At 46.6% G+C, this 26,074-nt stretch overlaps 1 protein-coding gene across 3 annotated transcripts in view; it reads left to right on the top strand.

The window, feature by feature from the left end:
• LOC138964089 (ankyrin repeat domain-containing protein 26-like) overlaps positions 1–26,074 on the top strand; it is a 609,546-nt gene that overhangs the window by 398,857 nt on the left and 184,615 nt on the right. For all 3 annotated transcript variants that reach the window (XM_070335976.1, XM_070335974.1, XM_070335975.1), the window contains exon 41: positions 23,518–23,616. In XM_070335976.1, coding sequence (XP_070192077.1) covers positions 23,518–23,616 — 99 coding nt within the window. The remainder of the gene's footprint in view (positions 1–23,517; positions 23,617–26,074) is intronic.

Raw genomic sequence — 26,074 nt, forward strand, 5'->3', positions numbered from 1 at the left:
TTTTTACTGACCTTAGTATCAAGAGAGAGTAAACCTAATTGTTATTGTTTGGCTGTCTGGCAAGCTAGTCCATAGATGGCAAACTTAACTTTGAGTTTTCGGAGATGTTGCTGAAGCTTGTCATGCTCTGAAACTATAAAACACTTAACTACTTTCCGGACTATATAAAGGCGCAACTTTTTTCCTTAACTTGAACCCCAGGTATTGCCTTATGTATGGCTAAAGAAGAGTACAGTCCCTGGCGAAAGAAACGCAACTCATTCGCGCCCACTGTTGCGAGTGATTTTTCGTCATTTTCAAATTGTCATAAAATATGAACCAGATAAGGTAAATCAAAAAGAAAAACAGATTCGTAGAGGATATTTTACTGGCTCTACGATAAATGCATAGTATTTAATCGTTTTTATTTTTTACTTCTTCATAAATTGTGTTATACAGGGTAGGGGTCAAGCGAGTCGAGGAAGTTCATTTCTCAACAACACCATTTAATTAGAATTATTCGCCAAAGCGTTTAAGACTCCAAACAATGAGCAAAGATCACTCAGACCGTGTTGAAAAAGGTTGTTTGGCAAAAGCTCATTCGCACGGAATCGACGTAATGATTTCTTTAAAAAACATATGCTATTTGTGGCCAAGTGTCTGTGTCACGTTTTATAGTCAAATGAATGACCTAAAACGGTCAATTACTGCTAACTGCTAACCACACCACGATCCACTCTCGCAGTCACACAAAAAAGTTAGAAACAACAACAGTATAAGTTCTAGACGTCTGTTTATATACACTAACTCTCCACCTCCCTCTTCTCGTGAAGCCTAAAGTGTTTTTACGACCAAGTCGTAAAACAAAAATAACTGACAAAAAGCCAGTTAAAGTTTATGAAATAATAAGAACACGCTGAACCGTGTAAAGGTAGAAAACACTTAGCTGCTCTGTAAAGAGTCTTAGCCTGTACAGGCGTTAACACTCCACGTTGTCACAACTCAAAGTTCTTCATAAAGGGTTAGAAAGATGACAAGGTGGGGGGGCTTCCTAACTTCTAATCTATCTTCCCACGCATGGGTGCACTCAGCTCTCAGTGTAGCCAGGGTCCATTCGATGAAACCCAGTGGCGCAGTGTTGCGTACAGGTGAAAGTCGCAGCAACACCAGCAACAGCCGTAGAACAGCAACCGTACAGCAAAGAACAACAACCCCCGTCCAGCAAGAGTGTAGCCAAAGTGTAGCCCGTCTCCAGCAAGTCTCCAGCAACCAGGTAGCAACAAGGCAGCAACCGGGTAGCAACAAGGCAGCAACAAGGCAGCAAGCTGAAACAGAGCAATTGGTGCAGTGACCATGCCAACAATCCCCCTTTTTACCACCTTTAAACATATCTAACTTCCCCCTTCAGCGAGCACGTGGTACCTGCAAGAATAGACTTTTAATAACAACTCAAGACATTTTCTCCTCCTCTCCATATCTGCAAAAGCAATATACCGATTACAATTTAGCGTTATAATGAGCAAGTTATATGCTATCATGGAGAAACAAAACAGAGTTTACATTTCACAGACATTGACCGGTCACCAGCGTAAAGTAACGGCTAATTACCTCAACAGCTTGTAAAACGTAGCTCTCCCAAGCAAACCGCTTGAATATTTGGCTCCCGCTCGTCAGCGAAAATATGTAGCCAAATCCCTCCGTCCTAAGCCTTCTGCGTGCTGAGATGACGCCAGAAGCCCGTTGGTCGACCTAAACCGGTCTTGCAACGCGTTGGAATCCTCCAAATCTTAGTCAACGGAATAAAACCCAGACCTCTCATCTGCGAAGCATGTGTAGAAAAGAAAGAAAGACCATGTGATCTCCCTGACCAATCAGCAATCGCCTGTCCTACAACAAGTGATCTCCCTGACCAATCACTGGTCGCCTACCATACACAGGTATAGCATGCCTGGAACTCGTGTTTTAATAGTGAGCGAAAAATCACCCCGTGAGCCCGCACGGATTTCACGCCGGCAATTTCCACGTGCATTTCGTGATTTCAGCCAAAGCTTTTTCCCGCAATGCGGCAGCCAGCACAGGCGCATTACATTGCAATTTGGGAAAGGCGCCCCACAAAGAGTTCCTTTCCCACTCGTGTCACTGAAACCGTGACAGTCTGGTCTACACGATCAGGCTATAACTAGATAGAAAAAAGTGCGTTTTTTTAAAAATTTTATTTTTTAACATCGATCGATTAGCGATAGTGATTCGTATGAAAGTACTATGAAGCAAAACGCATATGTCCCCTCTCCCTTAACACATATTTACTCACAAATGCACACAACTACACATGAACATCTACATACACACACACAGACACACACATCCATACATACAGATAAACAAACAGCCAGATAAACGAACAAAGTCGCGATGTGCAGGAGCGCTATGCAGTGCTAAAATGGACGCCAACTGTCACTTTGATGATCGCTGTCCCAAGCAGTTTGTCTGTCACTATTTCTCCAAAGTTATATTTCTCACATTTAAAACAACGGACACAGAGACAAAGACACACGCACACACAAACACTCATGCACACACATACACAAACAGACGCACGGACACACACGCACACGCCGGCCCGCCCGCCTGAAGGCACAACACACACACACACGTAGGCACACATTCACACACTCACACACACAGACACACACACATTTTCAACACTGAGTAACTACCAAGAAACACACAGAGACACACACGCACACACACACACACGTGTCGCGCACACGCATACACACACACACACACAGACGCAAACAAACACACGTTTGTGTTGGTATTTCTGTGTGAATAAGTATGTTTGTGTTTAAGTTTACAAAAAAGAAAACTCATCCGCGTGTGCGTTCGCGTTTGTGTTCGAGCGCGTGCGCACACGTGTATGGGTGAGTGTGTGTGTGTGTGTGTGTGTGTGTGTGTGCCTATGTGTGTGAGTTGTGGTTGTGCCTTCAGGCGGGCGGGCCGGCGTGTGCATGTGTGTCCGCGCGTCTGTTCGTGTATGTGTGTGCCTCAGTGCATGAGTGTTTGTATGTGCGTGTGTCTTTGTCTCTGTGTCCGTTGTTTTAAATGTGAGAAATATAACTTTGGAGAAATAGTGACAGACAAACTGGGACAGCGACCATTAAAGTGACAGTTGGCATCCATTCTAGCACTGCGTAGCGCTCCTGCACATCGCGACTTTGTTCGTTTATCTGTCTGTTTGTTTATCTGTATGTATGGATGTGTGTGTCTGTGCACGTGTGTGTATGTATATGTGTGTGTGTATTTGTGTGCATGTGTGTGTAAATATGTGTTAAGGGAGGGGGGACGTATGCGTTTGGCTTCATAGTACTTTCATACAAATCACTATCGCTAATCGATCGATGTTAAAAAAAATCTAAAAAACAAACACGCACTTTTTTGTTTCTAGTTATAGCCTGATTGTGAAGACCAGGCTGATTGTGGCCACAAATAGCACCTGTTTTATTAAAGAAATCATTACTTCGATTCCGTGCGAATGAGCTTTTGCCAAACAACCCTTTTTAACACTGTCTGAGTGATCTTTGCTCATTGTTTGGAGTCTTAAACGCTTTGGCGAATAATTCTAATTAAATGGTGTTGTTGAGAAATGAATTTCCTCCAAAACTGTCTTTACCATTGTTAAAAAATATGCATTTTTACGATTTTTGTAGCATGTTGAAGAGACACGTTTGCCTACAATCACGATTCGCTTGACCCCTACCCTGTATAACACAATTTATGAAGAAGTAAAAAATAAAAACGATTAAATACTATGCATTTATCGTAGAGCCAGTAAAATATCCTCTACGAATCTGTTTTTCTTTTTGATTTACCTTATCTGGTTCATATTTTAAGACAATTTGAAAATGACGAAAAATCACTCGCAACAGTGGGCGCGAATGAGTTGCGTTTCTTTCGCCGGGGATTGTACACATGCCACATACCTATACAAAGAAACATAATGCTCCCTTTCTTGGAAAATTTCAATAATAAATTTTCATTTGATTAATATACTTACCCAATTCTCATGAATGCATTGACTAAGATCTCATATGCTAAATGTCGAAAAACTACTCAAATTACCTGCCCTTGAAAGGGTGGTAACCAAGCTAAAAAAACAGACGCCATAGCCGTTGCTAAGGTCTGTACCCACTTGGTTAGCCATAACCCCCTGCGCCACGTGGGCACCGGCATCCTGTCTAGTCATTCGAGAATCTCAAAATCCCTTTGGAAATTAAGTAGCGGGGAAGGATGGGAGGGTATAAACTATGAGAATTGGGTAAGTATATTCTTCTTCTTCTTCGTCGTTCGCTAATGGGTAAGTATATTAATGAAATGAAAATTTATTATTGAAATTTTTGATTAAATTACATATTCTTACCGCAATTCTCATAAATGCATTGACTTCAATCTCACATGCTAGATGTCGAAACACTACTCAAATTACCTGCCCTTGTATGGTGGTAACCAAGCTAAAAAAACAGAAGCCATAGCCATTGCTATGACCTGACACTACTTGGTTACCCATAACACCCCGCGCACCACGTGAGCGCCGGCATCCGGAATAATCATTCTCGACTTTCGACGACGCACGTAGGATGTGCGGAATTCGACTGCTCACTTGGATTTCACTAGCCCTCGTCTTTAAAACGATACAGGTTTGTGGGGGCCTTTACCTGTTCGCCCTTCATTTGGTGAGATCTGCCCTTTTTATTGAATTGAATTGTTGTTAGCTGCTTGGTTTTACAGCCGCTTCAGAAATTTACTTTTCTGGCGGGCTACGGTTTTCGGCCATTTAGCTTTTCCAAGATGGCAAGCAGTAACTTAGTGCGAGGCAGGAAGGGGATAAGGCTTCTAGCCCTATTTAGAAACCTCCGTGCGGGTCGACGACCCTTCGAGTAGTACTTCTTTTGTAGTAGCTATTCAGGCGGATAAGGTTGTTTTTTTTTTCTCCAGCCCGCATCTCCTCTTAAGGAGAACCAGTCAGTGTCTTCCACTTTCGGTGGGCTTAACGATGAAATATGTGTTTTTATTTCTCAGCCGTTTCAGGCACGATCGGCGGTTCCTGCTCTCCCGCCCTCTGTGGCGGACACTTCCTTGCTGGCTGGAGGGGGCCCTTTGGCCTAGGCGACGTCTGCCGGCGTACTCCTTGGCAGTCCTACTACTTCAGCTTCAGTCCTACTACTTCAGCTTCGCGCCGTGGTCTGGTGCAAATGGCCAGTTTGGTTCAGCCCTTTCTGCCTCTGGTGGCACTGGGTTGTTCACGAGCACCCTCTCCTTTCAGGAGGGGGGGCCTGCTCCCTACCTGCCTCTGACCACTCTGACTACCTCTGGTATTTCTCAGTGCGTTACGCATGGGGGGGGGGGCTTGCTGCTTCGCACCGTGGTCTGGTGCAAATGGCCAGTTCGGTTCAGCCCTTTCTGCCTCTGGTAGTACTGGGTTGTTCACGAGCACTCTCCTTTCGGAGGGGGGGCTTGCTCCCTGCCTCTGACCGTTCACCTTGCTTTTAGCGTAGGCTGAGTCGGTCATGCAGCCCCCCTACCTACGGGAGGGGGGATTGGGGGGGTACGGTAAGTGTGCTCTTACGGGTTCGCGTGGTGAGGATCAGTTTGCTGACAGACCCACGTCCCTCCCTTTAGGGGAGGGGTTTACAACCTGAGCACAGCCAGTCTAGCGGCCCACACTCTTTTCCACCCTCTGGGTTGGACAGGATGGGGGCTGTCGGACTGCCTTCGCAGTCTCGAGCGTTACCGCCTTACCAGCGGTAATCGTCCTCAGCCAGCAACCTTCCCCCCCCCCTCTCAGGGTGGGGGAGAGGTGGGGCTACAGGACATCAGCAGGTGGACGGTTGGGGGTCGGCCGTTTACGGTTGCGTCTTTCACCCCGTCTCTCCCCCCTCCAGGGGTTTACTGCTGTGACGAGCCACCCACCTCCCCATCTGGGGCGCGGCGTGGCTCAAGCCAGTCAGCACAGCTGGGGTGGGACGTACGGCCTTTCCAGGCTATATTACATACCCCTCCTCTGCCTCATTTGGGGCAGGGGGCTCTGTCAGCTGCCTGCACTCTTTGTCGCGGGGTGGCTCAAACTGGTCAGACCGGTTTTGTCGGCTGGGGCCAGTCTCTCGCACAGCGGTCGGGGAACAATGAGCTTGACTCGGCTTTGTTCTCGGCAGGGTACGGTGCCGGGTGCCTACCCCTCTACCCCCTCGGGGCAGGTGAGCGGTGGCGGTTGGCAGGCGGAGACAGAGCACGCTTTTAACTCTCTAGTCTCCCCTCCTTTGTGTTTTGAGGAGGAGGAGGAAGAGTGTGTAGATTTGCCTATTGTGTTTAGACAGCCGATGAGAAAAGCGGCTTCAGTGGCAGCGATATATTTCCCGGAGGGAGTGGTGGATTCAGACCAGGGTGTCGCTTTCCCCCCTTCTGCCGCGGATGACTTTCGTTTCGTTTTGTAGAATCTCCCGCGGTGGCTTACCACATGTCACAACTTTTGGCTAGGCCTGCTCCTCAGGGGAGTGGTCTTTCGCCTACTCCCTGGACGGGTGGGGGTCGGCCGTTTACGGTTGAGTCTCTCACTCCGTCTTTTCCTCCTCCAGGGGTTTTACTGCTGTGACAAGCCACCCCCCTCCCCACTTGGGGCGCGGCGTGGCTCAAACCAGTCAGACCGCTTCTCTGCACTCGGACGCTTTTCTAACAAAAGAAAAGCTCACAGTGGGCAGGCTTGGCTGGCCGGTCTCGGCTTTGTCTCGTATAACAAAAGAAAAGCGCACAGCGGGCGGGCTTGGCTGGCCGGTCTCGGCTTTGTCTCGTATAACAAAAAAAAAGCGCACAGCGGGCGGGCTTGGCTGGCCGCTCTCGGCTTTGTCTCGTATCTTCGCTCGCCCTCCTTCTCGGCAGGGCGCTGTGCCAACTACCCACCCCTCCCCCCCCCCTCGGGGCAGGTTAGCGGTGTGGGTTGGCAGGCAGACACAGCACGCTTTCACTCTCACTCTTGGCAGTGATATCAACAGGAGTTTTAGTGCGCTGCCTCCCCCGTCTCCCCGCCTTTGTGTTTTGACACAGCGGCTGGTGGGGATTCGGACTCCTTGGTACAGGAGGAAGAGTGTGTAGTGCTGCCTACTGCTGTTAAGGCTCGCTATGCAAAAGCGGCTGTTGGGGCAGCTTAATATTTCCCGGAAGGGGTGGCGGATTCAGAGCAGGGCGTCTCTCTTCCCCCCTCTGCCGCGGATGACTTTAGGTCTATGCGGGCTGACTCGCAATCTTTTCGATTTGTTGAGTCTCCTGTGATTGCCTACCACATGTCGCAGCTTTTGGCTTGACCCGCACCTCAGGGTAGTGGTCTTCAGCCTACACCTTTACCGCTGCTTCATGCGCATGGTCCCGCTCCTACTTCTGCTAGCCAGTGGCTGGCATCTAGGTTTCAGGATACTTCGTTCTCACTTTTAGTGCAGAAGAAGATAGTTTGGAATGTCAAGTCTCGGAATCTGATTCAGACTTTTTCGTTGCCAAGGGCTAGCTTTACCGTTCCGCTGGAGCTAGTCTCTTTGCTTCACAAACAGACCACAGAGAAAGCGGGTGTTTTGGTAGTGTGTCCACACTGTCTTCACCTGGTGTGATGTCCTTCTTTTGCAAGGGTTTTGTTTTCACACCTGCTACAGGAAGCTACAGTCTTCCCTTCTTTCAAAGACGAGTAGCAGCGCATTGTTGCGCTCTCGGTCACAAAGTGAATGTTTGTTAAGTGACTCGACATCCCTCTCCTCTCTGGAGGAGGTGGGATGGCAATGGTCTAGAGTTATCAGCTTTTGCTGAGATTTTCCTCTGTGCTCTCATACGAGCCTTCCTTATGCGTCCTGCAGACAGGAAGTGGCTCCGTTTCTGCTCGGGTCTCCAGGTGTTTTCAGTTCAGGGCTCGGCCCTTCAGGCTGTTGCTGGCTCCATGGGTTTTTACCATGGTGGGCAGTCAGTTGTGTGTTCTGATCAGACAGAGAGGTATTCGTCTCTGGGCGTACCTCGGGGACTTTTTGCTCTGGTATCAGAGTCATCAGCTTGCCAGCTGCACATCCAGATTGTGTTGAAACCAGGCAAAATCTGAGTTGTCCCCATCCCAGAGTTTTTCTTCCTGGGCATGCCGTTCGACACGGCCTCTTGGAAGGGTCATCCTTCACAGGAGAGAATAGAGAGGCTTTAGGCTCTTATCACTGCCAGGCTGTCATGACAGCAGACTTCTGCGAGGTCCTTAGCCTCGATCCTCGGTCAGATGGAATCGATGGCCATGCTGGTCCCTCCAGGTTTTTTCTTTTGAAGATACCTTTTCAGTCTTTCCTCAAGTCTCTTTGGGACTCGGCCTCACAGGTCTGGGACAAGCGGGTCCTCCTCCAGGGTTGGTTCCGTCACACGACGAGTTGGTGGCTGGAATCCGTTTGGAGCACCCAGGGCGTTTCTCTAGCTTTGCCCTCTCTGGACTTAGACCGCTTCATACAGGGTGACCCAAAAAAAAGAGTACCCAAACAAAACGTCATAAATTGAACAAAAATAAAGCAATCTTCATAAAATTTATTTACACACACAAGTAGCCTCTGCATGATTTCAACAGAAAATGTTAGCGTTCTAGCTTGTCTTTCAGGAAAGTTATGCTCATTCTACAGAACATGCTCCAAATGGCCTCCCTCGGATTTAAATCCCCCAGATTTCTATCTTTGGGGGTTCCTGAAAGACAACGTCTACAGGAACAACCCACAGACAATCGCAGAACTCAAGCGAGCCATCACAACAACCATTCGCGGAATCTCGCAACAGGAGTGTGTGCGGGTGATTGATAACTTTGCGCGGCGAGTTCAAGTTTGCCTGAATCGGCGCGGAGGCCATTTGGAGCATGTTCTGTAGAATGAGCATAACTTTCCTGAAAGACAAGCTAGAACGCTAAAATTTTCTGTGCAAATCATGCAGAGGCTACTTGTGTGTGTAAATAAATTTTATGAAGATTGCTTTAATTTTGTTCAATTTATGACGTTTTGTTTGGGTACTCTTTTTTTTGGGTCACCCTGTAGATGCGTCTCTGTCGGGATGGGGAGCCCACATCGGCAATCACAGTCTCGGGGCTGTGGATGTAGACACATTTCCTTTGGCTTTTTATTTGTCTGGAGTTAGGAGCAGTAGCTCTCAGTCTACTAGCTTTTCTCTCTGGCTATATGCAGGCATGTCTGGTTGCATACGGACAATACTCGCTCAGCAGGACCTCTCAGGGCTTGCACACGGAATGGGCCTTCTGCATACAGCGCTGGAGGTTGTGCTGATAGCGTTACAGAACGGGGGTGCTTCCGTTCTGATGCTGGACTGGGTGCATGAAGCACATAGGTCCTCCACTTCCTCAGTGTATGCCTCTCGTTGGCCTTCTTTGGCCAAGTGGTGTATAGAGCAGGGGTTCAACTCCTTAGCGCCCTGCTCAATCCAGGTGGCTAATCACCTCTTTTTCTTATCGGCTCTGGGCAGCTTGGCCTCTTCTCTGAGGTTCCGGCGTTCGGCTATCTCAGCTACTTTGAAACAAATAGGCCTCTCTATTGTTGTTCATGGCGCTTTTGCGGGCATGATTAAAGGACCTTGTTGGAAGAGGTTAAGAGGCGTACCCCTGTCCCTTCTTGGGATTTGTTTCTGGTTTTGGATTGTTTGCGTTATTTGGCATATTGAGCCCTTTACACTCGGCTAGTTTGCTAGACTTAACGCCTAAATTCATTTTGCTCTGGGCCTCAGCCCTCAAGGGCAGCGAGACCCATGCGCTATTGGGGTTACCGGAGGAGGTAGCCTTTGAACATATTGATTCCGTTTTCACTGCATTTTAGGCCTGATTTCCTTGCCAAGAATCAGAAACCTGGTCATTCTCCTCCGGGATTTAATTCCCTTCTCTCAGGAGGATTCTCGCTCTTGACATGTTGGTTTTGTCTAGCTGTCGGGCTAGAGCTTTAAAATCCTACCTAGCTTGCGTCAAGTCAATTGGAGCTAAGAGCCAGAAGCTCCCGCTCTTATCTCTTAACACTATAGGTTAAAGAGACATCTCTAAATTTTCAGTCCTCCCTCTGTCCTTTACGGGGGTTCTGGGGTTCTTCTCTCGCTGTGTGGCGTTCTGCTAAGTTTTGCCAACAGCTCATTGGAGGTCTGATGACGTGTTCATTATTTTTTACCTCCTGGACATCTCCTGCTCTTGACTTGACGGGGCCATTTCTTTGCCCTCGTTAGTTTATGCAGGACAGGTTCTCTCAGGGATATAAGTAAGTTCCCTCCGCCTTTAGGAGCAATCTGCATTTTTGAGAATTGCGGTAAGAATATGTAATTTAATCAAAAATTTCAAAAATAAATTTTCATTTGATTAATATACTTATCCAATTCTCATAGTTAATACCCTCCCATCCATCCCCGCTACTTAATTTTCTAAGGGTTTTTGAGAAGTCTCGAATGATTATTCCGGATGCCGGCGCTCACGTGGTGCGCGGGGTGTTATGGGTAACCAAGTAGTGTCAGGTCATAGCAACGGCTATGGCGTCTGTTTTTTAGCTTGGTTACCACCCTACAAGGGCAGGTCATTTGAGTAGCGTTTCGACATCTAGCATGTGAGATTGAAGTCAATGCATTCATGAGAATTGGGTAAGTATATCAATCAAATGAAAATTTATATTTGAAATTTTCGATTAAATTACATATTCTTACTCAACTCACATAGATAGCAATAACTTCGTTTGGTTGCTAAGACATTGAAGCACTCTTACATGGTAACATGGGGAGATAACTCTAAAACAAAAACCCACATGCCATATATGGCATGGTCCGTGGTGGTTATCTCCCCTACCGGCGCCCTGCGCATGCGCAGGATGTATACCGGTAATACTCATTCCTTTTTCTTCAACGCACGGAGCAAGACGTGCTGTTGTACTCTGGCTTCAATTTCAAGCTATTGGTCTTCACGGCGGTGACAGACCATCGAACCTTGGTAACGCTTTTGTTGTCTCTTCACTTCTCCAAGCATTGGGTGAGAGCTTTCATTATATTTAGTCAAGTTTTGACTAAATATTTTAACATCGAGGGGGAATCGAAACGAGGGTCGTGGTGTATGTGCGTGTGTGCGTGTGTGCGTGTGTGCGTGTGTGTGTGTGTGTGTGTGTGTGTGTAGAGCGATTGAGACTAAACTACTTAACTGATCTTTTTGAAATTTGACATGAGAGTTCCTGGGTATGAAATCCCCGAACGTTTTTTTCATTTTTTTGATAAATGTCTTTGATGACGTCATATCCGGCTTTTCGTGAAAGTTGAGGCGGCACTGTCACGCCCTCATTTTTCAACCAAATTGGTTGAAATTTTGGTCAAGTAATCTTCGACGAAGCCCGTGGTTCGGTATTGCATTTCAGCTTGGTGGCTTAAAAATTAATTAATGACTCTGGTCATTAAAAATCTGAAAATTGTAAAAAAAAAATAAACATTTATAAAACGATCCAAATTTACGTTTATCTTATTCTCCATCATTTGCTGATTCCAAAAACATATAAATATGTTATATTTGGATTAAAAACAAGCTCTGAAAATTAAATATATAAAAATTATTATCAAAATTAAATTGTCCAAATCAATTTAAAAACACTTTCATCTTATTCCTTGTCGGTTCCTGATTCCAAAAACATATAGATATGATATGGTTGGATTAAAAACACGCTCAGAAAGTTAAAACAAAGAGAGGTACAGAAAAGCGTGCTATCCTTCTTAGCGCAACTACTACCCCGCTCTTCTTGTCAATTTCACTGCCTTTGACATGAGCGGTGGACTGACGATGCTACGAGTATACGGTCTTGCTGAAAAATGGCATTGCGTTCACTTTCATTCTGTGAGTTCGACAGCTACTTGACTAAATATTGTATTTTCGCCTTACGCGACTTGTTTTTATTATTGAGACGCGTTTGACTTAACTTTCGGAACGTTTTGCAACTTGTGTTTTGGTTCAATTTGTCATACAAAATGGCGGACAAACCTAAAGATAAGGGGAGAGAGAGAACGCGGAGTTCGACCAGACAGGCTTGCTCTCCTAGTTCTCAGTCAGGCAAAGCGACCCATTCTAAAGTTAAAGTGGCTACTACCACTGCGTCTCGTACTCAGAAAAGTTCGCCGGGCGATAAAGTTTCTGTTTCTGTTTTCAACCCTGTGAGCGATGAATCATTTTCGGTTTCTATTGACAAACCTTCCTCGTCTGTTTCGGCATCTTCCAAGAAAGTTCAAGCGCCTAGCGCTGATTTAGCTTTGACTAAAGCCGATTTGTTGGCGATCTTATCGTCTTTTAAGACAGAGGTGCATGATTTGATCTCGTCGGAAAGGCAAATAGCCTCGCATGCTGCTCGGCCTCTTCCTTCGGGTGTTGGAAATGTTAAATCGCTTGCGCGGGTTCATTCCGAACCGACTGCGACGGTCACGTCCGCTGGCGTGGTCGCAGGTCCAACGACGGAGTTGGAAGTGTCAGACTCTTCTTTTGACAAGTTTTTGTCTGGGTCTCGGACACCAGCACCTTCGGGTGTTCTTGGCGAAGCACGCAAACCTTTGACGTCGGTTTCCGTTTCGGCGGAAGTGCACACCGACCGTAAGGTTCTTTCCACAAACCAACCTGGCTCCGTTTCGGTCCTGGGCATGGGGTGTGAAGGGCATGTGTCTGCTGGTTCCGCTCTCTCCGTTTCGGTCGGGGCGGCTTCCGGTAGACAGACTACGGTGTCTTCCGGTTCCCATCGGGGGCTGGTTGATCCTCATGCTATACAGTCCTCTGCTGGTTCCGCTTCCTCCGTTTCGGTCGGGGCGGTTTCCGGTGGTAGGAGGGGTTTGCCTTCTGCTGGTAACACTTCGCTGTCGGCGGCAGGCATTCACCAGCCTGTGGCTTCCGGTTCCGCTTTTGCGGCTTCCGCTGCCGTTTCTCAGGCTACATCCGCTTCCTTTCCCAGCCTTACAGCTGACATGTGGCAGGCGGATGGTGGTTCCCTCCACGGAGTTCCGGTTTCCGGAAATTTTTCACAGCCACTTCCGGTTTCGGCTCAAGTTGCCTCATCGGATTTCGGTTCTGCTGGACATCCTTCAGACGATCGTTATGATGCTTCTGTTGGGGATGAGCAGGATATGGAAGAAGAAGCGTCAGATGCAGATGAGGAAGCTCCTCGCCGGCTTCCGGCTAAGCTGCATCATTTGTTGGCTTTGGCAGCGGAGGTTACTGCACACTACTTCCCGAAAGGGGTGTCTGCAGCAACCGCTTCAGCTGCTCCTTCTACATCAGCTTTTGCTGATTTCGCTCCTTCTCAGGAACGGGCTGAGAACTTCAAGTTTTTAGAGTCACCTGCTGTGGCTTATCAGCTTGCGAAAGTTTTCCAGAGCGATGTTCCTCTTCCGCTGTTATCGGCTCATGGGGACGCTCCTGCAGAGGCTCAGTCCTGGCTTGCTGCTCCTGGTCGTGTGGCACATCATTCTGCGGCCACCAACCGGAAGCTTCGTCTCGCTACCTCTAGCAGACCTTTGATTTCTTCCTTTGCCTTGCCATCGGCATCACTTTCGGTTTTGCCGGAACTTGCTTCCATTAGGCAAGATGGCTACAACAAGGAAAGGCTTTCTGTTTGTAAAGAGAAAGATCTCATTGCTGTCGAGGAATGCGGCCGCTCTGCTCTGGAATTATCGTCTCTTACTGACACTTTAATTCGTTCTCTTTCACGAGCAGTTACATCCTCCCTGAACCTTTTTGAGTTCAGGCATGACGCAGATCCTAAGGACGTTTCGCTTCTCTTTGCGACCTTAGGGAGGGTGGCTGCAGAACAAATGGCTCTGTCTGCGAGATTGTATGCGCAGACCGTCTTCTGGCGGCGAGAAGCTCTTCTGTCGGGCTCTCGTCTAGAGGACAAGAACACTCAAGACTCTCTCAGGGTCTCACCTTTTCTGCAAGGTTCCCTTCTTGGGCAGGACGCGCTGAACGCGCTTCAAAAGCAGGCACAGCAAACTAAGGACATGCAGTTTGTGAAGCTTTCTGAGATGGCCTTTTCTAAGCATCAGACAAAGCGCAGCGGTCCTCCTGCTCAGTCGTTCTCTGGTTCCTCCAACGCTGGTCAGAATCCGAACAAGGGTTCAGCTTCGCGCGGAAAGAATCGTTCGCGGCCTTATCCCAAGAACAAGCCTTCTTTCGGGAAGAGGGGGTCAGGTCGTAAACCTAACCCCCAATGATGCACCCCCGATCCCAGCACTCCTGCGCCCCCCACGCTTACGGTGGCGGGAGGCCTTTTGCGGGCTTTGTCAGCTTGGTTGAAGAAAGCAAACAACCACTGGATTGCAGGAGTGCTCCGATCGGGGTTCCGGCTTCTTTGGAGCACTCAAAAGGCTCCTTTGACCAGGACTCCTCCCTCTTTTCGGTTTCCGGCCAGACCGGAAGCCAGAGAGGCCGCTCAGGCCGAAGTAGAACTTCTCATCCAGAAGCAAGCGGTGGAAGAAGTTCGAGATCATGCCTCCCCAGGCTTTTACGGACGTCTGTTTGTCGTTCCAAAAGTCTCGGGAGGATGGCGTCCGGTGCGGGATCTTTCTCAGTTAAACCTTTTTCTGAGAAAGATCAAGTTTACCATGGAGACACCCACCTCGGTGAGGCAGGCCCTCAGGCCTTTCGATTGGGTCACCTCCATAGACCTTTCCGACGCTTACTTCCACATCCTGATGCACCAAACAGACCGGAAATGGCTCCGCTTTGTTTGGGGCAACAGGATTTTTCAATTCAGAGCTCTTCCTTTCGGTCTTTCACTGGCTCCCTGGATCTTTACGATGGTAGTTCGCCGGTTTTGCGCTCTGATCAGGGGTCGGGGTATACGTCTACGGACGTACCTCGACGACTGGTTGATTCTGAACCAGGCACAATCTCTGTGTCTCAGCCACACGCAGATCGTTCTGCAGGAGGCAGCGGAGCTAGGCTTCATGATCAACAACAAGAAGTCCGAGTTGACGCCTTCCCAGAACTTCACGTATTTGGGAATGGTGTTCAACACCGTAGAGTGGACTGTTCAGCCTTCACAGAGGAGGATAATCAAGATCCAGGATCACATAAATGCCACAGCGGATCTTTCTATGGCTTCGGTCAGGTCTCTGACGTCCATCCTAGGCCAGATGGAATCGCTGGCCCCTCTGACTCATTTGGGCAGGCTTCACAAGCGCCCTTTTCAGGAAGCGCTGAACTCCAGGTGGGATCCACGGTCTCAGAACTGGCAGACACTAGTCTCACTTCAGGACTGGTTCATAGAGACGACCAAACAATGGCTGGTCACAGCTTGGCTCGCTCAGGGAGTTCCCATAGTCCTTTCCCCGCCTTCGAGGCTCTTGTTCACAGATGCCTCTCTCGAGGGGTGGGGGGCTCACCTGGACGATCATACGACCTTCGGTCTCTGGTCTCAGACGCAAGTCAAATGGCACATAAATCTGCTGGAGCTGGAAGCAGTCTTTCTAGCTTTGACGGAGTTTCTACCCTTCGTCAGGGGAGAACATGTGCTAGTTCACTCCGACAACACCACAGTGGTGTCCTATCTGAACAAGCAAGGGGGGTCTCGCTCTCTGCCTCTATCGCACCGGGCATGCGAGATTTTGATGTGGAGTCACAACCACGGTGTAGTTTTGTCAGCAAAGTACCTTCCGGGAAGGCTGAATGTCTTGGCAGACTCTCTGAGTCGGTCCTCCAAGATAGTGCACACGGAGTGGACAATTACACATCAAGCGCTTCTCCGCCTCTGGGCTCAAGCGGAGAAGCCGTCCATAGACTTATTCGCCACACGGTACTCACGCCGTCTGCCGATGTTCATGTCCCCATTTCCAGATCCCGAAGCGTGGGAAGTCAATGCTCTGGAAATTCCCTGGAGCGGTCTGCACGCCTACGCTTTTCCTCCGATTCCCCTCCTAGGAAGGGTCTTGAGAAAGGCAGATATGGAAAGACCATCTCTGATCCTCGTAGCTCCAAACTGGCCGAGTCAGGCTTGGTACCCGGATCTTCTGCGACTGACAAGCGGCCCACCTCTTCCTCTAGATCTCAGAAGAGGCGATCTGGTACAGCCTCGATCGGGCATTCCTCACGAGAACCCGCAGTGGCTTGCCCTGCACGGTTGGATACTGTGCGGGAATCATTGAAACGATCAGGCGCTTCAGCCGCTACGCTCGATTTGATTCAGGCTTCGCATAGAGGTTCTACTTCGTCATATATACCTCTCACTGGTTGGCTTGGCTGAAATGGTGCAAGGCTAATGGAGTGAAATCTACGTCACCCCGTTCTATTCAGGTGGCAAACCATTTGTCTTGGTTCGCTAGTCAGGGCGTTGCGCCGGCTTCTTTGAAAGTCCGTAGGTCGGCGATTTCAGTCACACTGAAACAACTAGGACATTCTATATCACTCGGAGGTTTCATTTCGAGTGTGATAAAGGGAGCTTCCCTTCGTTTTGATAAAACAAGATCCGCTATTCCAGCATGGGATTTGCCTTTAGTGCTGGAATTTTTGAGATCGCAAGACTTTGAGCCTTTATGCTCTGCCAGTCTGGCTAATCTTACGCGAAAAGCAGCTTTTCTCGTCATGCTGGCTTCGGCTAGACGCGGTAGTGCGATTCACGCCTTATCGGGCTCACCTCGCGACATTTCTTTTGAGAAGGACGGTTCAGTTATACTCAGGTTTTGCGCGAAGTTTTTAGCAAAGAACCAAAAACCAGACAAACCCTCGCCTTTAATCCAGATTGCTCCCATGGGGTCGCCTTCACGCGGCGGGAGTGTTTCCACAGAGCTACCCCACCCCTTTACTTCTCTTCTTTTGTCTTATTTCTGCCTTACCAGTCCTTTCACCTATATTTCCTTCCAAGAAAACTCTCCCTACTATTCCCTGCAGATTTCCAATTCTTTTCTTGTCTTATTTCTATCTGACTGGATCCATCACCTTTATTTCACTTACCAAAAGTCTTCTTTTCCACATCCTTATTTCTCTGCACCCCGCATGTCGTAAGAGGCGACTAACGGATTATGTTTCCCCTTTTACCCTTGTTTAGTGGTTCTTGTATAGAATATAGTCAATGTTTGTAAAGATTTTAGTCAAGCAGTATGTAAGAAATGTTTAGTCCTTTGTACTGGAAACTTGCATTCTCCCAGTAAGGTCATATATTGTACTACGTTGCAAGCCCCTGGAGCAATTTTTTGATTAGTGCTTTTGTGAACAAGAAACACTTAACAAGTGGCTCTATCCCATCTCCCCCCTTTCCCCTATCCCATCTCCCCCCTTTCCCTTGTCGCGATATAACCTTCGTGGTTGAAAACGACGTTAAACACCAAATAAAGAAAGAAAGAATCCAGATTAAACCGTTGAGCTCCATTCTCGCTCCTTCGGATCCGGATGTCGCAAACTGTCCTGTGAGAACTTTGAGAGCATACCTGTCTCGTTCTAATCCGATTAGATCCTCCAATCAAAAACTTCTTTTCATCTCTGTCAATACGAAGAGAGAGAAAGACATAATAAAGTCTACCCTGGCTAGATGGATCTCCACCTTAGTAAGACAGGCTTACCTTTGGTGGCAAAGAAAAGGGGGGGGGGGCAGTCAGTCCTTCCTCTCCAGTCAGCCCGGACCCATGAAGTTAGGGCTTGGGCATCGTCTTTGACAGTCCTAAGATCCGGAAGACTTCAAGAAGTCATGGACTCAGCCTACTGGGCATCTGAGGATGTGTTCATGAACTTTTACCTACGGGATGTTGCAAGTTCCCGTATGGATGGAAAATTTGGTCTGCCAGCTATGATAGCAGCAGGACAGATGCTTTCTCGATGCTAACTGTATATTGTTTACCCACCACCTAGATTAGCAATCTGCTATCTATGTGAGTTGAGTAAGAATATGTAATTTAATATAAAATTTCAGAAATAAATTTTGATTTAATTAATATACTTACCAACTCACATATCGAATTCCCTCCCAGCCTGCCCCGCAAATTGTATGAAGGGGTATATGTTTCAGGACGGAATGAGTATTACCGGTATACATCCTGCGCATGCGCAGGGCGCCGGTAGGGGAGATAACCACCACGGACCATGCCTTATATGGCATGTGGGTTTTTGTTTTAGAGTTATCTCCCCATGTTACCATGTAAGAGTGCTTCAATGTCTTAGCAACCAAACGAAGTTATTGCTATCTATGTGAGTTGGTAAGTATATTAATTAAATCAAAATTTATTTCTGAAATTTTATATTAAATTACATATTCTTACCGCAATTCTCATGAATGCAGATTCCCCCTAAAGGTGGAGGGAATTTACCTATGTCTTAGAGAGAACTTGCCCTGCTGCGACTAACGCGGGCAAGGAATTGGCCCCGTCTAGTCTAGAGCAGGAGATGTCCCGGAGGTAGAAATTAATGAATACATCTTCTGACCTCCAATAATCTGTTTGCATTACGTCGATCATCCAAACGACCAGAGCGCAACACAGCCAGAGAAGAAGCCCAGGCTTTGGACTCATGGACCCTTGTACTGGACAGAGGGAGGACTGAACGTGCCCCCCCCCCCTTTTCAACAAGCCACCATTCGTAGGCCTGTCTTATGAGGGTCGCAACCCATCGTGTGAGAGTCAATTTGGCAATGTCTTTTTCAGGAGCTTTTGGCTTAGTGCGAGCTAGGTAGGTTTTTAAAGCCCTAACCGGACAGTTACAGATAAATCCGGATCTCCTGGAGCAAGTATCGTCGCGAGAGAAGGGACTTGAATCACCGGAGGAGATTGACCCGGTTTCTGATTCTTGGCAAGGAAATGAGGCCGAAAGTGCAGTGAAACGGAACCGTTACGTTCGAAGGCTATGTCTTCCGGTAAGCCCGAGAGAGCATGAATTTCACTGCCCCTGTGGGCTGTGGCAAGAAGTAAAAGGAACAAAGCCTTACGCGTTAAGTTTTGCAAACTGGCCGCGTGCAAGGGTTCAAATGCCGATGAACGTAAAAATTCCAGCACCAGAAACAAATCCCAAGCAGGGGCAGGGGTACGCGTTTTGACCTCTTTTAACGCAGCCCCTTTAATTACGCACCCGATAATGCCCTGAACATTGATAGAGCGACCAATTTGTTTCAGAGTAGCCGCGATAGCCGAGCGCCTGACTCTGAGAGACGCTGCCGACCTGCCTAGAGCAGATAAAGCGGAGAGGTGATTAGCCACCTGGATTGAGCGGGGAGCTAAGGAGTTGACCCCGTGATCTTCGCACCACTTCGCCCACGCAGACCAATGTGAGGCGTAGACTGATGAAGTGGACAGCCTATGTGCCTTCTGCACCAAATCCAGCGTCAGATCGGAGGCACTCAAATTCTGTAACGCTGTCCTTACAACCTCCACCCGTGTAGGCGGAGGGCCTGTGGGGCGTCGTGCGGGATGCCTGTTCTTGGTTGAACTAGCTCGCCCCACACTAGATTTAGCGGAATGGGAGGACCTTTTGCCAGACGCAGGAGGTCTGGGTACCAGGGCTGCGCTGGGCGCAATCAGTAGCAGAGACGGCCGTTCCAAATCGGCCTTCCGCACCACTCTGTTGAGTAGAGTGAATGGGGGGAACGCATAGGCCTGAAGGCCTGTCCAAGAGACTTCCAGAGCGTTGCACTGCCACGCTTCTGGGTCCGGAAAGGGGGACACGTAAATAGGAAACCTCTTTGAGAATCTGGTTGCGAATAGGTCTATTAACGGCTTTTCTACTTGAACCCACAAGCGCTGAAGCGCTCCGTGTGTGATGGTCCATTCCGTGTGCAAGACCTGGGAGGTCCTGCAGAGGGAGTCTGCCAGAGTGTTGAGCCTGCCTGGAAGATATTTCGCTGAGATGTTGATTTGGTGTGAGTGACACCAAATCAGAATCTCGCAAGCTCTGTCCGACAGGGAGAGGGATCGTGCTCCTCCCTGTTTGTTGACATAGGCAGCGACCGTTGTATTGTCTGTATGCAACTTGACATGCATGCCTGTGACTAGAGAGAGAAAGGCTTGCAGGCTGAGAGCCACTGCTTCTAACTCCAGGCGGTTGATATGCCAAAGGAGTTGTGTTTGCGTCCAAAGTCCTGAGACTGTGTGACTGCCAATGTGGGCTCCCCATCCGGACAGAGAAGCATCTGGGAAAAGATGTAGGTTCGGAGGAGGGAGAGCGATGGGAACCCCTTGTGTGATCCAGTCTCATTCCAGCCACTGACTCGTCGTTTGCTGGAACCAACCCTGAAGGGGGACAATCTTGTCCCATTCCTGTGAGGACGGGTCCCACAGAGACTTGAGGGAAGCCTGAAAAGGTCTCTTGAAGACCCTCCCAAGGGGGACCAGCGTAGCCAGCGATTCCATTTGCCCGAGGATCGAGGCTAAGACCCTCACCGAGGTCTGCTGTCTGGCCAGAGTGGCCGTGATGAGAGCCTGAAGTCTCTCTATTCTCGCCTGTGCAGGGCGAACTTGCCAAGAGATGGTGTCGAAAGACATGCCCAGGTAAGTAAATCTCTGGGATGGGGTCAGCTCGGATTTTGTCTCGAAAGTCGAGAATGGATGCCGGCACCCACGTGGCGCGCGGGGGGTTATGGGTAACCAAGTGGGTACAGACCCTAGCAACGGCTATGGCGTCTGCTTTTTAGCTTGGTTACCACCCTTTCAAGGGCAGATAATTTGAGTAGTTTTTCGACATCTAGTATATGTGATCTTGTAGTCAATGCATTCATGAGAATTGCGGTAAGAATATGTAATTTAATGGGGTGGAAGAGTTTCCTCTCAGACATCAAAGGATAAAACTCATTGATAAAACTCGGTCATTGACCCCGGGGAAGAAGGTCAGATAGTCTGTAAACTGGGGCAGGCAGTTGGTCTCAGCTGAAAAGTATGGGTCACTGACCCAGGTCTCAAGGCCAACCAGCTATTACAATGCACCTGCCTTTGATCTCACTGCACATCCAGAGCAAAAATATTTCCACTCTGTGTTCTTCCTTTGATGTGCGGCCAATACACTAGAAGCCCCTAATGTGATGTTTTTTCTCAATTTTACCTTGAAAGTGCCTTATAGTCCCGATACAGGTTTTGATGACTTCAAGACATGTCACTAGTCTGGCTGACTAATATCAAATTTCAACGTTGAAGCAGGGTTATTCTTTTTGAATTAAAAGTCTTACTCTACCCCCTCCCCCCCCTTTATTTTGTTTCTTTCTTTTCTTTTCTTCACTTTCTTTTTCTGCCTATATACCTACCTCATCACACTTTTTTTGATAACATATAATTCGTAACATGCAATGGGGTTGTATCTTCTGTTCTAAAATGATTCAGCATTGCAGAACAATTTTTGATTTAATTCTGTAAGCATACTTACCATACCTTACACAGACTCTCTTCCTACCTCCCCGCCCCCCCCCCCCCTTCTGCCCTCCCCCCCCCCCCCTCTTTTCTCGTGGGATGGTAGTTTCAATGTAGATTTGCAACCAAGTAAGAGTGACCATTGCATGCGCGTATACTCCTGGATGTCACAGGATAGCCCGGATGTTAACTCAGTATTACGGGCAGTAATCTTTTTTTTAAATGATGGGTGTGATCGTTCTTACCCCCCAGAACGTATGGTAAGTATGCTTATTAAAACAAGATTTAAAGGCACAGTAAGCCTCCCGTAAACCATCACAGATACTGTCAGGCTTTTACACACAGTACAAACACCCTTCCATTTGAACGCTCACCGAACGGGAACATCCTAGGTGCCCTACGTAAAGAGCGAGCAATTTTCAAAGAATTAATTTTGCGGATTGTCTCCTTACACAATCGGACCATGGTGCGTTTTGGCGCAAGACCTAACTTTTAAAATCTAAATAATAAATTGACAGCTTGTTACACAGCCATTCTTAAATCATAAAAGAATTATTTTTTCATCAAGACAAGATCAGTACAATTCGAAGTTTTGAAAGTTTGAAAAAAGAAAAGCCCGGAAGCAGGGTCACGCAAGGTCGTGGTTCTCGTAGCAGACGACGGTTTATGCCTATCGCCAGTTCCTCTGAACAGTCAAAAGCCATTGCTAGAGTTCTTGTGAACCAAAGTCGTTTGTTTCGTGCATTGTCAGAGGTACATATAATAACGTGCTATTGCAGATAAGCTCACAGCGAATTACAAACTGACGACAACATTGTCAAAAAGGGAAACTGGATCACACGGGTTCACGATGGCTCAGGGGTAAGATAAACCACGCAAAAATAAATTCTGTGAAAATTGCTCGCTCTTTACGGAGGGCACCTAGGATGTTCTCAAGCGGTGAGTGTTTAAATGAAAGGGTGTTTGTACTGTGTGTAAAAGCCTAACAGTATCTGTGATGGTTTACGGGAGGCTTACTGTGCCTTTAAGATAAAATCTCAGTTTGGCCATGTCATATTATTTCAAGGGTCACAGCAGCAGGGTAAACAATGAGAAAATTACCATTTTCTCTAATGCTTTTCAAGAAATATCTGTAAAACTTCATATACTTCCAGGGTTTCATTATTTCCATATAAATCCCAAGTTTGGTTGATACCTGTCAAATTTAAAGGTTGCAAAGGGGTCATGTTGGGGTCAAAAAATTGAACATTACAATTCTCTCAAATGTTTTTGAAGAAATTAAAAGTTCCTTGAAACTTCACATACTTGAAGGATTCGACAATCTCAAGAAATTACCGAGTTTGATTGACCTTCATAACATTTAAAGGTGACAGAGGGGTCAAGTTTGAGTAAAAAAATGAAACATTATTTTCGTCAATGTTTTTTTAGCTAGATCTTTGAAATTTTACACACTATGACCCCACAAATTTCAAGGTCACAGAGGGGTTGATTGCTAGTGAAAAAACAACTGGAGAATTATCATTTTCTTGAACTTTTTGAAGCAAGGTCTTTGTTATGTCAAATCTTAAAGGTCACATTATGGTCAAGTTTGGGTCAATTAAGTGAGAATTTATAATTTTCTCGACTATTCTAGAGCAGCAGATGATTTGTTGCTGATTTACATTACAGCGACATGACAAGGATGTTACTGAGCATTTGCTTTTCTTGTTGGGAATGGAATCAAGAGAAGAAAATAAAAGAAAGAAGGGATTAGTAGGAGAAAAAAAGCTGAAAGATTTTTTTTTTTAAACACGGCACGGATACGACTCAAACATACAACCTCACAAGCAACGAATTAGAGCACTACCCACTGAAGAGTTGACTCTCAGATGCTGCAAAAATTGAGGGTCTTTTTTGAGAGCTGTAATGGGTGACTGTTGGTTCCTGAGTCTGGGGGCTCGGTAACCGACTCATCGGTTCCTGAACCCCTCTGTTTTCTTTAAAGCAATTAAGTAAGCTGAATAATTTATAACTGCTCTAAAATGCATAGCTTCAGTCACATGCAATGCGCATGTAGCTAGTTGTGCTGTTTGATTGTACATTACAGTAAATGTGTCTGGATCTTATGTGTTTCTGACTTTAGACCGCTGCATGCTCCTTGCAAGTTCTTTTCATGGAGCTAATGTGCTGTATCTGATTGATTAGGATGAAACAGCGAGCCGTGTGATATTGTCCAAGGAAGCCAGGAATAGCAAAGCACTGTTTAAACAGGAGTTAACAGCAAGAAGCAGGCTGGGTCTAAGGGTGAGTTGGCAATGCTGTCATCTACACCTCTGGGCATTCAGCTCCTGTCCGCATGGTTGTTTTTTTGTGTTCTGCATGCAGATTATACTCGGAGCATATCTTGATTTCATTCTGTTGTAGACTTCTGGACTTTGCATTGCACAGACATAACCCTGCAGGGCATCAAACTGAATTTACCCACTGACTATTACAATGTATATACATGTATTCTGAAAAGCACCAGTCATGTGCAATTATCTACTAACACACTGACTTAGGAGGAACACGGAAAAAAATTGGACATTTCCTCAGTCGAGTCATAAATCAGCAGTGTTTGTCTGACTTATAGCTGCATGACCAACAAAATGCTGTCTGTAAACAAAAAACTTAAACATTGAGGTTTTCTTGGATGTTTGTTCAAACGAGAGCATTGAAATTTCACGCACTTCCAAGGGTCAATTACCTTCAGACATGGCTAAATTACAATTTACCCTAATCCAATTTTAAGGTCACAGCAGGACTGAATTGGGTTAAAAAGTGTAAAATTTTAATTTTTCTGTAATGTTTTTGAAACTGGAGCTTTGAAACTTCACACACTTTGAGGATTCGATGCCTTTGAGGTGGGTTCAAAGTATCTTCTGATGACCCTCACACATTATTTCATTATTGCAGCTGGGCCCTTCAAACTCGGCACACAGATTAGAACCTTTCGTGTTCCTTGCTTAACTCATTCGCATTGTGTCGGAATTGGAAGTCCGACAGCTGTGCTTTGCGTTGCCGACACATTGGAAGTTACGATCCGACGAATATCACGAATTTTTAACGGTGACCAAGGGAAACAACCCCCGCAATAAACTTCTGCCTGTCTACAGTGGAACCATTCACTGTAAACAGTTCCTTCCCTTCAATTGTTGGGATTAATTTGATTTTGTTGACGGTGTGCGATCCACGTGTTTTGACTTTTCCAAGATGGCGGATCGTTCTGCTAAAGACGTATTAACTTGAAAAGAGTGCTAGAACTTGTTATTCAGGACGGTTCTGATCTTGACCTTTGTGATGATGATAGTGGAGATGATATTTTAGATTCTGGTGACGAGTTTGTGCCAATGGACGATGATTTGGGTGATGATTCGGACAATGAAAGTGTCGATCATGACATTGTGTATGATGAACCCATGACAGAAAAAAAAAATAGTTTTTTTGCTTCAAAGAGGTAGTTTGACTGGATCTAATGAAGACAACAAAAGGTATGTTCTTTCAAATGTTTCATATATTTTCTAAAAGAGCAAGTTTCAAACTTTGCAAAAATGTAAGGTAGGTAAGGTTATTTTGTGTTGTTGATTTTTAATTTTTTTAAGAAAATGGGTCAAAATCGTGCGCCGGGAGGGAACACGAGGGACAATTTAGACGCGCCCCGAATGAGTTAATCTTTGTCAGATTTCATTGCTCCGACAAAGACAATTGCTTAACGCAACACTGAGCTGTACATTGGAAACTGTACCCTAGTCCACAGCAGCTAGTGGAGTGGCTCAAATGTTTGCCTTTAAATGGTTAATTTCCTCACAAAATGCATTTTGGCTGACTTGTTTGAAACCGAATACTAGGCTGATATGATATGATCTTATAAACTCTTTCCAATGAAAAAAGTTAACAAACTCGATTTAACTTTTAACATAAAATCTGCAGATGTCTCGCTTTTTATTCTGAGGTGAAGTCATGTAGACTGCCCATGTGTTTTGACGTGGTTGAGGGTGTGTGTGTGCACTCAAAATAGTTGTAAATGACTTTTACTGTGAATTTTTTTTTTCAGCAGAAGTTTCTTTGCAGGATTTTATGTACGACATTGCTGGCCTCCACAGCAGCATTGCATGTGCATCCTGAAAGATTAGGCCTGTGTCCATCTGAAGTCTAAGTATATGGCTGAGGTTGCTTTGTCTACTCTGGCACATTCCATTGCTGTTAATTGTTGTTTCAGGAACCCCTTTCACCCCAGGGTATGCTGCCCTCCAAAAAAAGACTCCAGCCTTTTTTATTTATTTTTTTTTTATCAAGTTTTTGGAAATATTCCGATGTTTTATTTTTTATCAAATTGGCTGAAAATTCCGTTGGTAGAGCCCTGGTTTTGTAATCCGTAGGTTACAGGTTCGAATCTGGGGTGGGGTAGACACAGGGCAACTTTATGTGCAGACTCAGAGATGATATCCATTTTACGTATTTTGTACGCATGATCGTCTAAAATACGATCAGTACGGTCAGTGGAAAAAAATATGACGAAAACATTCCTAGACTACTTTTCTTCACAAGGGCATTTCGAAGTCGATCCAATATTTTGACACAGGATTACAGTTTTTGTCAGTAAACAATGAAAGAAGCATTTGTTTTAAATGTACTGGTAAACTTAATTAACCAGGGGCGGACGAGGGGGGGGGGGGGTTTCTGGGGTTTCCGGAACCCCCCCCCCCCAGCCAAAAAATAAAAA

The sequence above is a fragment of the Littorina saxatilis genome, linkage group LG4, assembly GCF_037325665.1.
Source record: "Littorina saxatilis isolate snail1 linkage group LG4, US_GU_Lsax_2.0, whole genome shotgun sequence".
In the NCBI taxonomy this organism is placed as follows: Eukaryota; Metazoa; Mollusca; class Gastropoda; order Littorinimorpha; family Littorinidae; genus Littorina; species Littorina saxatilis.